Source organism: Mauremys mutica, chromosome 6 (assembly GCF_020497125.1).
Source record: "Mauremys mutica isolate MM-2020 ecotype Southern chromosome 6, ASM2049712v1, whole genome shotgun sequence".
Lineage (NCBI taxonomy): Eukaryota > Metazoa > Chordata > Testudines > Geoemydidae > Mauremys > Mauremys mutica.
In genome coordinates this window covers 114,680,991-114,696,923 of record NC_059077.1, presented here as the reverse complement: position 1 = coordinate 114,696,923, position 15,933 = coordinate 114,680,991, and the positions used below count along the sequence as shown (strand labels likewise).

The following is a 15,933-nucleotide window of genomic DNA, read 5'->3' as shown; positions in this document are numbered from 1 at the left end:
AGTTGGATCCACATGGGCAAGACCTTTGGCTGTGCTCCATTTACATCAGCACAGGGGTCCACCTGCGTAGATCCAGTTCAAGAAATGGTGCCTAGGGGGCTAAATCTAAAGTCCACGGACATCAGCTGGGGGAGTCTTTCTATTGATTTTGCTGGGTTTTGGATTAGGCCCCAGCACCTTTTGATGTCATTTAACCATGTCATAGATCCCATTTTTTTAACTCCTGTTTTAATTGTCTCTCTTCACCGGTATTTTTCTTACTACTTACACATTTGGCTTTTGTTGTGTGAAATCTGTTGCAGAACTTAGCCAAGACGTTGCTTCAAAAGGCCTTGGGCTAGTGTACGAACTAGGTAGTGAACAAGATCAACAGGAGCTGGTCACCACGCTTGTTGATACGCTTATGACTGGGAAAAGGTACGGTGAGCACAGAACTTACACGAAGTGGATACACACACTCTGTGTGTGTGTGTGTGTGTGTGTGTGTGTGTGTGTGTGTGTGTGTGTGTGTGTAAGAGAGACAGGTCTGTGGAGAGAGGTTTCTTAGGATCAGAATGGTGGAAATCAACTTTCACCTACTCCCCACATGTCTGACAGTGTATGATAATTAAGTACAATGAACTGTAGCCTATTGAGCTGTGCTGAATGGTTGAAAAGTTAAAAAGGTGTTTTGGGGTTTGCCTTGTGGTGATCAAGTTTTAACGAAGAACTATTTCTTTTTTGTGCAAAAGAGTCGAATGTCCTTTCTGCTTTGGGTTATTTACAGTCCCAGCAGCTCTCTGCAGGGGAGTACCGTTGCTAGGAATAACGGCTGGAAATTAAATTTTGCTTTTATATTTCTAATATTTTTGATATTTAAAAAATGTTTGATTATAGCTAAAATGACCACATAGCAAGTAGTGATGGTTCTGCGGTAGAGTGGATAGCTCTCCTGCTGAGAGGAGGAAGCAGTTAGGTTAGACACAGGCTAGAAAAACTCCCACAGAAATCAATAGGAGTGTTGCCACTAACTTCAGAGGACTATAAACGGAGAGTGGGGCAATATACGGAAAATTCCAGTGGTAGCTGGGACTAAGAGACAGATGGAAAATGTATTTTGCTCTTTCGTATGGGATAGAGACCTTGTCTAAATACGTGTTTGGGTCCTTAACCCCAGTGAATGGGAACAGATACAGGTAGAACTAAAAAGCAGCTGTTTATATACGTTGCATCTTTTAACTTGGAATTGAACAGTAAGACCCTGACCTTTCAAAGACTTAAACATGTGCGTAATGTTCCACCTCACTGGAGTCAGCAGGATGCCTCGCAGTGCGTGAGGTTAAGCATGCACATAAGTCGACAGGATCGGGTCCCAACTAACAAGAATTTACCAGGCAAATACAGTGAAACACTTTCATTGGTATTCATATGTACAGCGTGTGAATGATAGCCTGTTCCCGGACAGTCACGGAAAAGCTAATGCTGAGCCTGTTTTATCACCAGGGTCAAACATGAAGTGACTGGAGAAACAGTGGTGTTCCAGGGAGCCCTTGGCAAAACCCCAGATGGGTAGGTTTAGTGATGACTTTCCATGAGACAGGTGCAATTCTGCACCAAACTGCTGTTCTAGAGCTACATACTCTTCTTGTAAATCCTTCCTGGGTTTTTACTTGTCTAGAATTTTGATTGCGTTGCTCTTGTTTCCACTCTAATAGTTACTATAGCTCTTTCTCTGTAGTACTGATTGGACACATGTTTATATCTTAGCTGAATTTCTTACTAAATTCTGCTCCAGGGTATGACTTGACTCTGTGGGAGTTCTAAGTATGATGGCGCTGTCTGTGACTGAAATGCGATGCTAATTTTTCCTTCCTGCCTTCCCAAGTCAGGGTCTCTCTACCTACAAGGAGCTTTGTTCATTGGCTAGTGACCTCAGCCAACCAGACCTGGTGTACAAATTCATGAATCTGGCCAACCACCATGCCATGTGGAACTCACGCAAGGTAACTTGATACAACAATGCAGATACCTATGGGAGCCGTAAAAAAAAAAACCAAACAAACAAAAAACCACAATAATTGCATCATTCCTCTTATAACAATTGGTGTGCAATTTCTGGCCACAGATACTGTCTGAGTCTACCAGCATGTGAAATGATGAATTACAGATTCCTTCAAACTATTGCAACAAATCATTAATACTATTTGCATTGCTTGAATCCACACTCCACGTTCCACTCCGTAATTAATTATAGTTAATATTAGTTTGATTATTTGTACTGTAGTAACAAATAGGGGCTAAGGGCCCAGTGTGGTAGCTGCTGTACAAATATTTTCAAAAAGAGCTTAAATCCTAAATTTTAAGGCAAAAAACAGGTGGATTTGACAAAAAGGACGGTGGAGCACAAGGTAGCAGTGAGACGATTGTGATAAGCAGTGGTCACAGCACACCAGCTGTTTTAATCACTGACCTTGAAATAATGCTCTTAATTTTATTTACCAAAAGATCAACCACTCACATTCTTTAGCCATTATATCCTTTATCAAAGCCACAAGGTGACTTGTCATGCTTCCTGAAGTCAAATAACCATCATTCCTATTCATTCTAACTATTTATTTTTTAAAAAATGTTTTTGTTTATTTTAACTTTTTTAATTAAGATTTTATTAATGTGACATCCTTTTTCATTAGCCCATTTGAAAAAACAAAATAAGTTGTTTTAATAACCGGGCAGGCAGTGCTCATGTATGCGTCAAGTAACCTGTCCACTCTGCGCAAGTTCATTACGTGCTCCCTTGCTGGAATTTGGCTTTATTGGAAACTCCACTTTAAGCAGAACATAAGCCTCTGCCTAAGCTTTCTTCCAAAGCTTGAGTATTCACAGTGTTTCCTGCAGGACCTCCCTATCTCTGCCCTTCGATTCCTATAACCAGAGGTTCACACCTTTCTCTTGTAGCCTGGTGGAGTTAACAAGCTGCACCTGCTGTAATGAGTCAGCAGAATTTACACAGCAACTTTATGCTGGATTCTAATGTCTGCTAGCAGAAGAGCACTCCATCCTCAGTGGGGTCATAGATTCTGCCACCCTGTTACAGTAGCCTTATGATTTGTCACTGATCTTAGATCGCTGCCACAGCAGGGGAAATGAAGATGGAGTTTCTTTGTATTTATTTGCCATGCTTTTTAAAAAAATTGTGACACAATATTCTATCTGAAGCTAAATGGCAGCTGTGATACAATACTGACTGTAGCAATGCAAACAGTCGTCACTATGGGCTAGACTCTGAACCTCTGACTTCCACTGATGAGAAGCTGTTTTGCACGGTTACACTGATGTTAATGGAACTGCTTGGGTGAATAGCTACACATCAGCATGAGGGTTGACAGTCCCGCTTTCTGACTACAGAAGGGCTGATGAAGTAGTGCCATTTGAGTTCCTCTAAACCGTGATGAATACAAAGCAGTAATCCCAAGCATTTTAAAGAAATGCAGAGACGCTCGCGCGTGCGCGCTCTCTCTCTCTCCCCCTCCCTCCTTTTAACCTTAGATTTTTTTTTTTTTTAAGCCCTGTTTTTATAAACACAACATAGTTGTGTGCGGGGAAAACTCCTACCTGGCTGATTCCTTTTGGGAACATGTTTTCTTTGGAAAATCTGCTGCTTATTGTAATGCTCACTGCTGCACAGATTTATACTCACTATCTCCAGACAGGAGGGCTGAGGAGATGTCTCAAAATGAAAAGGAGTGAGGGAAAGAGAATATGTGATATCTTATTAAATTATCCTCCCTTTACTGCGCTGCATTACCTGTTGGGAGGCTGATTGTGTGGCTCAAAGCTGTGGGATTGGTCCTTAAGGTCAATATTTGGCTTCACTTTAATACTAACCAGATGATATAGGGAATGTAACTAAGCAATGACAAATCAGGGGTGCAACAGGGATTTGATCCTACATTGCTTATCTTTGTGGAAGCTTTGCCACTGACTTCAGTGGGCCCAGGATTGGGCCCTAAACGAATAAAATAGATGCACTTGTCTGCTGAATTGAATCAAATACATCCATTCTTCCTCATTTTAGGGAGCAGCATTTGGTTTCAACGTGATTGCTACAAAGGCTGGAGAGCAGCTGGCTCCGTTTTTGCCCCAGCTGGTTCCCCGTCTCTATCGTTACCAGTTTGACCCCAACATGGGCATTCGACAGGCTATGACCAGCATTTGGAACGCGCTTGTCACCGACAAATCTGCAGTGAGTGAGCATGAGTTCTCATGTCCCATTTGAGTCTGTAGGGCAGGGGTCGGCAACCTTTCAGAAGTGCTGTGCCAAGTCTTCATTTATTCACTCTAATGTAAGGTTTCATGTGCCAGTAATACATTAACGTTTTTAGAAGGTCTTTTTCTCTTAGTCTATAATATATAATTAAACTATTGTTGTATGTAAAGTAAATAAGGTTTTTTAAATATTTAAGACGCTTCATTTAAAATTAAATTAAAATGCAGAGCCCCCCGGACCGGTGGCCAGGACCTGGGCAGTGTGAGTGCCACTGAAAATCAGCTTGTGTGCTGCCTTCGGCACACGTGCCATAGGTTGCCTACCCCTGCTGTAGGGTGTTGGAATGAAAAGCCACATGCTTGAGCATCTCAACAGGATTCTCGGCAAGAAATAGCTGAGGAGCATCTTGTGAAAGGCATTGATGATCTGTGCTGTATGAGAAGGAGGAAACCTCTTACTATGTAGAATAGGTTCTAACATAACCAAGTAGAACAGGGGATGTGGAATTTACTGGGAGAAATGGAAGATGCACAGATGTCTCCACACTGCCTGTTATGCATGGAGGGACCTTCCTGAGCTCATATGCAAGGGCCACGTTCAAGTTCTGCTGCCCCGTAAAGTAGGGGGTTGCAGCACTTCCTGCCTTTTTTCTGAGAAGCCCCTAAGGGCCCCTGCTCCTGAAGAGGGCTCTGGGGTTGTGGCAGCCAAAGATCAGATGATCAGCTTCCTTGAAGTGGCGAGGAGGTTGCTCATTGGAAGAAGCAGATGCTGACTCAGTGGAAGAAGCTGTCCCCAAGCTACAGGAGGTGTAGGATAGCTTAGTGGTAGGCCGTCTCTTCCCTGGGCTCCTGAAACTCTGGAATGGATTAGTCAGTTTTCTTCTTAGCAGCCCCAATCCTACCTCTCCCCATAAAAAACTGCATAAGTAGATTCAGAGGCTCTCAGGCATGTGGAAATATGCTGCTTCTGCTCTTTCTAGAGACCTGTTTGCTTCTGCTTCCAAACCTCTCCATAACAAAAGAGCTGGAGGGCTCTAGCCTTTCCCTTCTCCACATGGCTAACGTGGCTCCCCGCAGCCTTGGGCTCTGAACCAGCACGGGGGAAGTCTCTTCCAGACTAAAGCAAGAGAGCCAGCCCAAGCAGAACAGGCTCATGCAAGGTCAGCTCTGACCTTTCACAGTTGATCAGGATTTGCTGTACTTTGGCTGGTATCTCTGGGGGCGTTGTGTCTCGTCCACAAAGACCTTCCTTAGAAAGGTGGAAAATCTTGGCAGGTACTAGCTAAAGACCAGGACTTTAGCTTGCTACAGTCCTAGTTGTGCAGTCAGACCCATGTACGTGAATCCAGTTGCAAGGCCAGAGCCTTGATGGGAAGCTGCAGGCTGCTCCTGTCTATGATTTTTTTTTTCTTTTCTTCCACCAGGTTGATAAATACATGAAGGAGATTCTGGATGATCTGCTCAACAACCTGACCAGCAACATGTGGAGGATCAGAGAATCCAGGTATAGTTGAACAGTGACCTCTTCCTCTTTAAACCAAACTACCAGCACGTCGTTATAAATTCTAGTGGATTTAGAAAGGAAAAGGGCCGAGGGGTGGGGCGGGGTGTGGGGGCAGAATGGAACCCACCACCAGAATAGAGTCGTGCTGAGGCAGGGTGTACTGCAACTCCTTGTGTTTCCGTGTTGGCTCCCATTCAGCCCTGCCGGGATACTGGGCTAAAGGCTCTGAAGAAAAGGGTCTTCTGATTGCAATGTTCTTGGGGGGGTCCCAGAGCCTGAAAAGTTTTAGGGAATGTCTACACTGCAAACTAAAACCTGCAGCAGTGAGGCTCAGAACCGGGCTTGTGCTGCAGGGCGCAAAACAGCCATGTAGATGCTCGGGCTGGAGCCCAGGCTCTGAACCCTGGCGAGCGGGGTGGGACTCAGAGCCCAGGCTCCAGCCCGAGCAGAAATGTCTGCACTGCTTTTTAGGTCCGTAGCATGAGCCCGGGTCTGTTGGCCTGGGCTCTGAGACTCGCTCTGTGTGTGTGGTGTGTTTGGTTGGGTTTTTGGAGGGGCTTTGAAGTGTGGACGTATCCTGTGTCATGGCCTGAGTCAAGGGACAATCCATTTATCAGTGTGTAGTATAAGGACTAGGTGATAGGAGGGTGCAGTTAGATACAGCTCTGATAAGGAGCTGCTGTTAGTTAAACATTTTTTGATGTAGCTCATCAGCAAACCAGCATAAACATCTAATCTGTGCTCCAAACCTGATCCATCGAATGTCTCCGTTCCACCTCTCCACCCGGAGTTAGTGGATTCATTAGAATATCCTGCACGGGCTAGAAAACGAACCTAGAGCTGTATTACAGCAGCTGTAACTACGCTTGCTTAAGCATTTCCGTTATAAACCACCTTTTTCAGTTGCTCATAACTTTCTCCGATTTTCACTTTTCTGGCTGACTTTTTCCAGGGCTGGTCTCTGCCAAAGGCTGAATTTTATTGTTGTTAAAAGTTGGACCCAGACTAGTTCAGCAGTTCTGGAGAAATGCAGGAATGGGGAGAATAAAATGCTGTCCCCGTTGTGTAAGGGAAAAAGATGGCAGTCTTTACGTGAAGAGCCTTAGTGCGGTGTCCTGTGGACACTCAGACCCCTCGTAAGGAGCAGTGCCTCCTGGGGTGCATCTACCCTGCAGTGAAAGTTCAGTGACAGGGCTGTGGCTGGTCTGGGTCAGCTGACTCACGCTCATGGGGTTCAGGCTGTAAAATGGCAGTGTAGACATTCAGGCTCGGCCTGAAGCCTGGGCTCCGACACCCTGCGAGGAGGATGAAGCCTGAACCAGCTGACCCAGATTCTGAGACTCGGTGCTGTGGGTTTTTTTTATTGCAGCATATAATGTACCGTCGGTGTCTGGGCGAAAACTGGTTTTGATCCAGGTGAGTTGCAAGGATTTGAAACCAGATTGCATTTATGGTAGTTTCTTTAATTACCATCTGCCTGTGTCGTAAAGGGAAGCAAGTTGCAGTGTGTGGGCTTTTGTGTTGTACTTTGGTATATACGCATTTTTTAAAATGTGCAATGAAGCAGATCCATATTGAATGAGAAAGTAGGCTTGTCGGGGAAGGTGGTGAGTAACAGTTGTCAGGTGTGATTCACCACTCCCTTAATCTAGTTTTATGCCAGTGTCACTCCTCCAAAATCAAATGGAGTCAAGCTGGAGGAAAGCAGCAGTGAATCAGGGCTGGGAAGTATAATGAAGGTAGCTGTTGAAGGAGATGGGGCTTCATGAGCTATTGCTTTATTCTGGAGACGGGGAGCCTGATTCTCATCTACACAAAGTCGCTTTGCCTCTCTCTGGCAGTGGAAAGGGGCTTTTTAGTAGGTGTGTGTTACATTTTCATTGACTCTCGGGCCTCTTTACACTGACAAAATGATGCAAAGTGGCTTTAATGTAAATGAGAGTCAGGCCCAGAGGTCTTTCCTGCCAAGGACGGCCTGCCTTTGGAAGTAAGTTTAGATGACAGTAGTGTGTGGTGGGGTTTTTCGGGTTTTGGTTTTTAGCATTTTATTTCTGTATTGTTTCCCTGTCTGAAACAAAACTGTGTTTGCAGCTGTCTAGCACTGAATGACTTACTAAGAGGCCGACCACTGGATGACATTATTGATAAACTTCCAGAAATCTGGGAAACCCTGTTCCGAGTGCAAGATGATATTAAGGTAATACAGCTTCCTATTAAATTGTCAGCTCTTACAAAAAGTATAATTATCAATACTGGAGGGAATATCTCATCTGCTGCAAGTTTAGAAAAGTATCTCTGTGAAGAATCAGTTATTAGCTAGGGTCTGGTCCTGAGAGCATCTCCAGCTCCCGCTGAAGCCAATGGAAGTTGCAGGTTCACCACTGTTAAGGTCCCAGTGAGTAAAATGCTTGGGAAATTCTTCATATGGGTTCCTCATAGTGTTGGGATTCCTTCTGAGACCTTCTCCACTCGGCTTCTCCAGAGCACCTTGTGCAGCTCTGAGAGAACAAGTAGGTTTGAGGGTGCGTATACAGCACACACTTTTCCATTCCTCTTCTGCTCAGTCTTACAAAGCGCCGAGCAGTCTGGCCCTGACCCAGCACAACACTTAAGCGCATGAGTAGTCCAACTGGGATTGCTCACGTGTAAGTGTTCTGCAGGCCAGAGTGTTCAGCATCCTACAGGATCAAGCCTTATGTTTCCTAACATCCAGCCCCGCCTGTTCAAGCAGGGCTAAAGCTTCTTGTGCTGTGATCAGAGGTGCAGAGGTTAGGCCTCGTTGCTTTCACAGACTCAGCTGGAATTGCATCATTTTCGCTGTGTAGTGAAAGGCAAAATAAAACCAGCCCTAAATATGATGTTGGTAAAAACAGTATAACCGAATTCTTCAGCGATCCTTCTGAGTAGAGAAAATAAAGCATACAGGAGAGATTTTATGCTTCCTTTTGGAAAAGGACAGATCCTCCAACATTAGTGGCATGGAAGAACAAAGCATGGGAACGCCTTTAAATGGAAAAATGACAGCTAGTCATAAATCAGGATCAAATTGATTTTCACAGCACATGGTTCCCATTTTTTGGAATCTGAACAAAATAAATACACACCTAGTGATAAGCGGTTGACCATACGCAAACAGGTCTTTTAAACATAACCGACAGGTTATGAATCAGATTTGTCAATACTTGTCTGGAAAGTCCAGATAGGTTAGTACTGATCAAACAAAAAGTTTAAATAAAATATTAATGGAATTTTAACTTCTTCTGTAGGAGTCTGTACGAAAAGCAGCAGAACTAGCCCTGAAAACTTTAAGTAAGGTAAAATTGAACTTCTTCATTGCAGACTGTGTATGTGGTGGGTGTGTTGTATGTGGTGGTGTCTAATAGTTAATTTCCACCTGTCCAAGAATGACCTTTGATTACAAATTACTCTCATGTGAACTACGCTGGTACTAAGGTGCAGTGTTACGTTAAAGCCCAGTGGAGATCAGTAGAAGTGTGATCCTGCATCCCATACACACTGATAACCCCTGTTGAAATCAATGTGACATGTTGGAGGAAAACATCTGAAATCTGCTTCCCTGTGTGCCCTTCTTTTTCTAGACGGTTAAAGAGTGGTGTTACGTACAGTGTACAGTGCATGCACATTTGCTTAGAAATGGAGCTGACGAGACAGGGTTTAGCTGCCCTTCCTGGGGTTTGAGACTCTCCTAATTTGGGACCCGCTGTTGCGGCCATTGACCATTTGGGCCAGTCTGGCTGAAATAACCTGCACAGCAGCTGTGTTTCCATTCTGAGCATGCCTAGATCCAATTGTTGAGGGTGTGGAGGGCAGCCTGGTTCCTGTCTCCACGCCCCCGTTCAGGAGCGAATATCCATCTAGCACTGAGCTGGAATTTGGCTGAGCGTTTAATCCCCCATGCAAAAATAACGGTGCTCTAACAGGCAAGCCCGGACCTGACGTGACCAGGCACAACTGTGTTGACTTCTGTGGGCTACACCCACGTGCACGGAATCTGAACGTGACCCAGTCTCTTGGGTCTGGTTCCTCCGTAACTTTTCCCATCACATGCGGGAGGGTGCTGGGTTAAATCTGAGGAAAGACTTAGCAGTGTGTAACGTTGCCTCTCCTATTTATCCTTAGGTGTGTGTGAAAATGTGCGACCCCGCCAAAGGCGCAGCGGGCCAGAGAACTATAGCGGTGTTGCTGCCTTGCCTGCTGGACAAAGGAATGATGAGCACAGTGACGGAAGTTCGGGCTCTGAGGTTTGTTTTACATCCTGTAAATTCCCTTGGGATTGGGCGTGTTTGTTCCAAGGGGATTTGGTTTATTCACCTGAACCGCAGCGTGTCCGTTAATCACTTGCCGTTTTCATGCCCTCTCCCCGTCCCCAGAAAAAACAGCCCTCTCGCCTCCCCCTGCTTTCATCCAGTTAAAGCAGCAGCTCAGAGAATTCTAGTGGTTTCCTAGAGTGCAGTTTCTTTAACTAAAGAGGGCTGGTGCAATGGTGTAAGTATCACATTCAGAATATCTAGCCTCTCTGCACCTATTGAGTTCCGGGGGGGCATCCAAAGGCCCCTCCCCAGCCTAAGGAAAGGAGCTGCTGAACTCAGAAGCTCAAGTAAAGTCTGGGGACATCACATGAAAGACACTGCAGTTGCCCAGGTTCACATCTCAGCAGGAGTCAATACAACTGTCCATCTTTCTGCAGCAAGTAAACGGACCCCCGTGCAGTTTGTAGTATGTGAGACTCTTCTGTGGGTCCTCACAAGATGGGTGGGTCAGCTTTTGGGGCCTGCATTTTGCGGGAGGTCAGACTAGATGATCATAATGGTCCCTTCTGATCTTAAGTTCTATGATTCTATGAAAATGATGGTGTGTACATGTAAAGTACTTGTGAAAAGGGATTTACCCTTGTGTCTCCTTGGCCAACATTTCTCCACTGCTCCTCCCTCTGCAGCGCTCTTTTTCAGCATTCTTTGTGCTGGTTGCGCACACTCCAGAGGTGGCTGCATTTCAGTGGTGCTGAATGCATGTATTTTAGTTTCTGTATCCCTTTAGGGTCCTTTGAGATGAAAGAATGGCACTTATTGCCGTTGATTATTATTTTATAATCCTGCCGTGGAATAAATGAAGCAGTAACCATGGTTCTGAAGTTAGCTAAAAGCTGAAGTGAAGCTGTCTTTTGCAGGAATAATAATATCCCATTAACATTATTATCCAGCAAGATTAAAAAACAACAAACCGTAACAAATCTCTCATGAATTGTTTTCTTCCTTGTGAGAGTTTGAAGTACTTTGTTGCCTTCCTGATTTTCAAGTGACAGTCCATTAGCACACGTCTTGGGCCACTAATTGTTTGAGGAGTGTATAACACATGGAATGTGTTTGAGAGAAGAAGCCTGTGTGGAATGGAGTGATGCAGTTGAACATATTGTTTTAAACGGTGGGAGTTTCACTTGTGCAGAGATGACTGAAGTTTCTGAGCTGATTTTGCATAGTGTCTCTTAATCTAATAATCTAGCTGCTTCCTGTTTCTGTGTTCAGATGTGTCTAAATAAGATCTTTGCAACACACTGGATATGCTAGGCAATCTGGGAGAGAGGATAAAATAGCCTGTACAATGTGTAAGTATCAGTAGAGACTCGAGGCAAGATTCTGGTCACGGTTAAGTTGAAAAGACATAGAAAAATTCCATTCACAGACATACTCCAGATTCATACGGATGCAGCAGGTCTGAATCTGGTGGTGTGTCAGCACAGAGTTGCCACGGATACCAGCTACGCTTGGGGAAAGGGCTTTTGTAAGTGATTAGAGTTGTAAAGGCTCTGTGGTGACATGAGCTTCAATTCTTTTCCAGCATTAACACGCTTGTGAAGATCAGTAAAAGTGCTGGTGTTATGCTGAAGCCTCATGCACCAAAGCTCATCCCAGCTTTGTTGGAGTCCTTAAGCGTGTTGGAACCCCAGGTTCTCAATTATTTGAGTCTCCGTGCTACGGATCAGGAGAAAGTAAGTGTAACAACCATGGAGTACGTTTTCACAGCCGTTTCACAAGGATTGATAGCGTCAAGGCTCCCACAGATATGAACAAAACAAATGAGCAACTCTCTGAGCGAGAGGCACCCCAAGGTGTTAAGGGAATTAGCTAATGTATCTACTGAGCTGTTACCTGTTATTTTGATATGACACTGAGAACCATGGAGTTACTGGAGGATTTTTTTTTTAAATGCCCTGTGTGCCCCCAATCTTTCCTAAAGGGTGGGGGGAAAAGCAATCTTGACAATAACTGTTAGTAAATCTGACTTCAGCCCTGAGTAAAATTATGAAACAGCCAGAGACCTCTGTAAAGATGTAGGCTGCATCTACACTAAGAAATCTGGCACCTATTTCCTAGAAATGCAACATCTTAAGCACCCTTGCTAGTTATAATGTAAGCTCCAGTGTAGATCAGGTTGGGGGTGTTTTCAGCACTGTCATTAAACCCTGGGCTTTCCTAATAGAGAGGGGTATTAGACTGCGGTGATCTCCCAAGGCCCCATTGCTGACATCTGCTACTTGCCTGTAGTTATCTGAAAACATGGACTAGTCAGAGTTTGTGAGGAAACACATTGCATTTGATGCTGAGATGTGGTGGCTTTTTCCACTGGCTTCAGATTAAGTCTATTTTGTTTGTTCTGTTTCCTTTAGGCTGCAATGGATAGTGCAAGACTTAGTGCTGCTAAATCATCTCCCATGATGGAAACAATTAATATGGTAGGTGTTGGATTTAGAAAAGGTCCTAAAGTAGATGTGAGGGAGGGTGGATAATGACCAAAGTGGTAACATGATGGGGAATTTCTCTTCAGGCTTTTATCAGACAACCATTCATTTGATTGTCAGAGTTCCTCAGGTACGGGCTCTTGTCCACCTCTTCGTTTAGATAATCCCTTCTATCCCTCCCCCAATACCTCACACAGGTAGCTACTGGCCTTCCTTCTCCTTCATAGCAACTGCCATGCGGCCCGATGGGGAGATCCTCATCTGGTGTCTATTGTCATGAGTCCACTGAGGTCAGTAGAGTTGTGACAGTTGGCACCAGCTGAGGAGCTGCCCATGATGTGGTGAAGAGCATAGGAGTGTTTTTTTCTTAAGGGTGACAACTAATGCTCTTCCTTGGGTGACCCAACAATTTCAGGGGGATGCTGAATGGAGGGACTCCTCCACTTCTTTAAGAGCCCAAATGCTTCTCCTCTGTAGTCTTATCTTCACTTGCCCTAGGATCTGCGCTCCTAATTTGTTCCCAGCTTGGGTCCCCAGGAGGCAATGTGAGGGAATTGCTCTTGGACACTGGCTCAGAGCTCTGTTGTTTTTCCCTTTCTCCTGTCCTACCAGTGGTTTTTAGTGCTTTAGACATTTAGATCTGGGCCAGGACAGTACTTCAGTGGGAAACCTTTGGGGAAAATCCAGCTGCCGTTGGAAATGGTGTAGGTTATTCAGTATTCCACATCCGTTTTTCCTGAGTTCAGCCTTCACTGGTGCCCAGGCACCCCGTCATGGGATGGCGTTCTGCTGGAGAAGCTGCCTTCTGAGGGAAAAGTACAGCTGTGGCCTCTTCTTCAGTTTGAACTCTATGGCCGTCATCAGAAGGGAGGGGGCTGTGACCGCCACTCTTTACCCAGCCTGTGACTTGAAGGCAGACAGGAATGTAAACCCCGACGCTGTCAGCTGTCTCAGTTCTTAATAGAACCTCCATTGTGTGAGGGGCTGGGACCATTCTGTGCCATTGTGGTCTCGGTGATGGGGTCTCTGAAGCACCTCTGGATAAAGGGCTGAATGTGTTGGTACCCTAAAGACTTCAGAGGCTGCTGCTGGTGCTTTCCCACCTTCTCCCAGCTGTGTGACTGTGCTGCCCCCTGCTGTGGATGCTCTCTGGGTCTCACCGAGACCCCAGTGCTCCCTGCAGTAGTCAGGTACTGGCCCCACTCCGCTCACAGCGAAGCCATCCGGTGTAAAGGGAAACAAAACCATCTTGTTTTCTGTGCATCCCCTGCTCATGTGGACGCAATTTCATGTGGCTCGGAGAAGCAGACACCCTTGTAAAGGGCAATAGGAATTACTCACAGGAGGTATTGGCCTTGGAGAGCTGTCCTTGAGACATAAGCCTCCAGGTTATGCACCATGCCTTGGGCTCCACCTAATGGCTCAATCTTACCCTTGGTGACAGTGTTGCCAAATGTCCTAAAGCTTCTGTACTGTCAGCATAACTCCATGAGCAATACAGCTTGGAATGGGAATGCTGCTTTTTTTATTACTGAGTTAAATCTATAGAAACCCTAGGAAGGAAATGGAGAAAAGTGGTATGCTTTTGATAGGGTTTCTGGTGTTAGAGACATGATCATTTAAAAAATCATGTTTTTTTTAGAAGAGAAATTTCCTGCCATTTGCTATCAACATCGTAGACGACTGAGATGGGAAATAATCTCAGCATCGTCTGGTTCTGATGCGTTAGTGCTGCGGTGTTGAGGTTTCACATGGCTGCTGGGGAATGTTTACATCCTCGTCAAAATTTACACCCACAAATTGTATTTACTTGGTAGCGGTTTTATTTTATATCTTCTTAAAAATACAAAGGGCCCAGATCAGCACTCTGGTGCACCAGCTCTACAACGGGGCAAGTGTTGATTTCAGTGAGGTTGCCCCAGTGTAACTGCGTGATGAATCAGGCTGCTAATCTGTATTTGGGGCCTGACCGTGTCCCTTTAAAATGAGTGCTACACACTATAGTAAGCTCCCAAGGGCAGTGAAGTAAAAGCAAATAGCATCTTTTCCGTTTATGGTACAGGCCTGGCTTCAGTGTCTTCTCCTCAAGATTCACTCTTTCATCCCTTCCCTTTCCGTAGTGCTTGCAGTATCTGGATGTGTCTGTCCTGGGTGAGCTGGTTCCTAGGCTGTGCGAGCTGATCAAAAGTGGAATAGGCCTGGGCACTAAGGTACGTGTGCAGCTTTACTAAGACTTGGGCAGTGGGGGAGGCAAAATGCTGCAGTGCCAACCTTATTATGGTGCTTCTGACTCTGAAGCAGCAGCTGTAATAGCTGAAAACTGCTAATTTCCGATCGGGATTCCTGTCCGCCCACGTGACTTGCTTTTCGACGTGTGGGTACTAATAACCTCACCTTTGTTGTGCAGCTGGTGGATTCGGTAGAATAAGCTAATAACGTTGATTTTTCTCTTGCACCCTTTCAGGGAGGCTGTGCCAGTGTCATTGTGTCACTAACCACTCAGTGTCCCCAGGACTTAACGCCGTACTCGGGTAAGGTTTGCGTTCAGAGAGGGGTTTGCTTTAAGTTGCTTTTAGACTCTCTTCTGAATAGCCTGGTTTCCATTGTCACTATTTGCTGCCAGCACAGAGTGCTCTTCGTGTTCTCCGGCCCTCCCTTGGAGCTCCTTCACGCAGAAAAGGGTTGTAGGGATAAACCCTACGAGGGGTTGAGGGAGTGGCTCAGGAATGGGCCTAGGGCCTCTCCCTGCCACGTCTGAAGCAGACTAGCGATAGTTGTGTTTTAACTGCGGTTGCAAGCACGTTTTCCTTTGCCAGCATGAGCAGGGATTAAGGGTATAACAGGGCTGTCCCCCGACACAGCTAGAGCACGTTTTCTCCCTGGAATGGGACTTCAGCAGTGCTGCCCAACTGTGTCTCTGTTCCGCCGTTGGGACTCGCTCACGCATATGAGTCTGCTACTGCCTTCAAGCTGATGGAGCTGCTGCTTCAGCTCAGGCAGTAGTGCCTCATGCTGTTAGACCTGTAAGTCTTGTGTTCAGTCCCTACCGGCAACCTAATCAGGGTCACAGCTACCGTGGGAGCATCCAAGGCTTTATCGTGATTGGGGAGCCTTGGGCAGGGCTCATCTGCGTTACGAGAAGGAAATATAGTTTAATGGGTTGGGGGACAATGGGGCTGAAACCAGATGCCCTTGCAGACCAGCGATGGCTGTGCGTGTCACTAGCTGCAGAACAGCAGAATTGTTCTCCTGGCTACGCTCCAGTGACAGCTGTTCTAACAGGTTTCGGTTTTGTGTGTGTACATGGGGCCAGATGGAGTTTTATCATCCTGTTAAAGGACACTTTCATGCATAATTAACAAACGAAAGAAAGCGACTGGTGCAGAAACAGAAATGATGTAATAAAATTCAGGTGCTGTAACCCATA

General features: G+C 45.5%; 1 protein-coding gene across 2 annotated transcripts in view; it reads left to right on the top strand.

Annotated features, from left to right (window-relative positions):
* ECPAS (Ecm29 proteasome adaptor and scaffold) overlaps positions 1-15,933 on the top strand; it is an 86,751-nt gene that overhangs the window by 56,275 nt on the left and 14,543 nt on the right. For both annotated transcript variants that reach the window (XM_045020720.1, XM_045020719.1), the window contains exons 27-38: positions 303-417; positions 1,483-1,548; positions 1,865-1,982; positions 4,055-4,222; positions 5,670-5,749; positions 7,841-7,946; positions 9,016-9,063; positions 9,890-10,011; positions 11,606-11,756; positions 12,435-12,500; positions 14,627-14,716; positions 14,971-15,037. In XM_045020720.1, the coding sequence (XP_044876655.1) occupies positions 303-417; positions 1,483-1,548; positions 1,865-1,982; positions 4,055-4,222; positions 5,670-5,749; positions 7,841-7,946; positions 9,016-9,063; positions 9,890-10,011; positions 11,606-11,756; positions 12,435-12,500; positions 14,627-14,716; positions 14,971-15,037 (1,197 nt within the window). The remainder of the gene's footprint in view (positions 1-302; positions 418-1,482; positions 1,549-1,864; positions 1,983-4,054; positions 4,223-5,669; positions 5,750-7,840; positions 7,947-9,015; positions 9,064-9,889; positions 10,012-11,605; positions 11,757-12,434; positions 12,501-14,626; positions 14,717-14,970; positions 15,038-15,933) is intronic.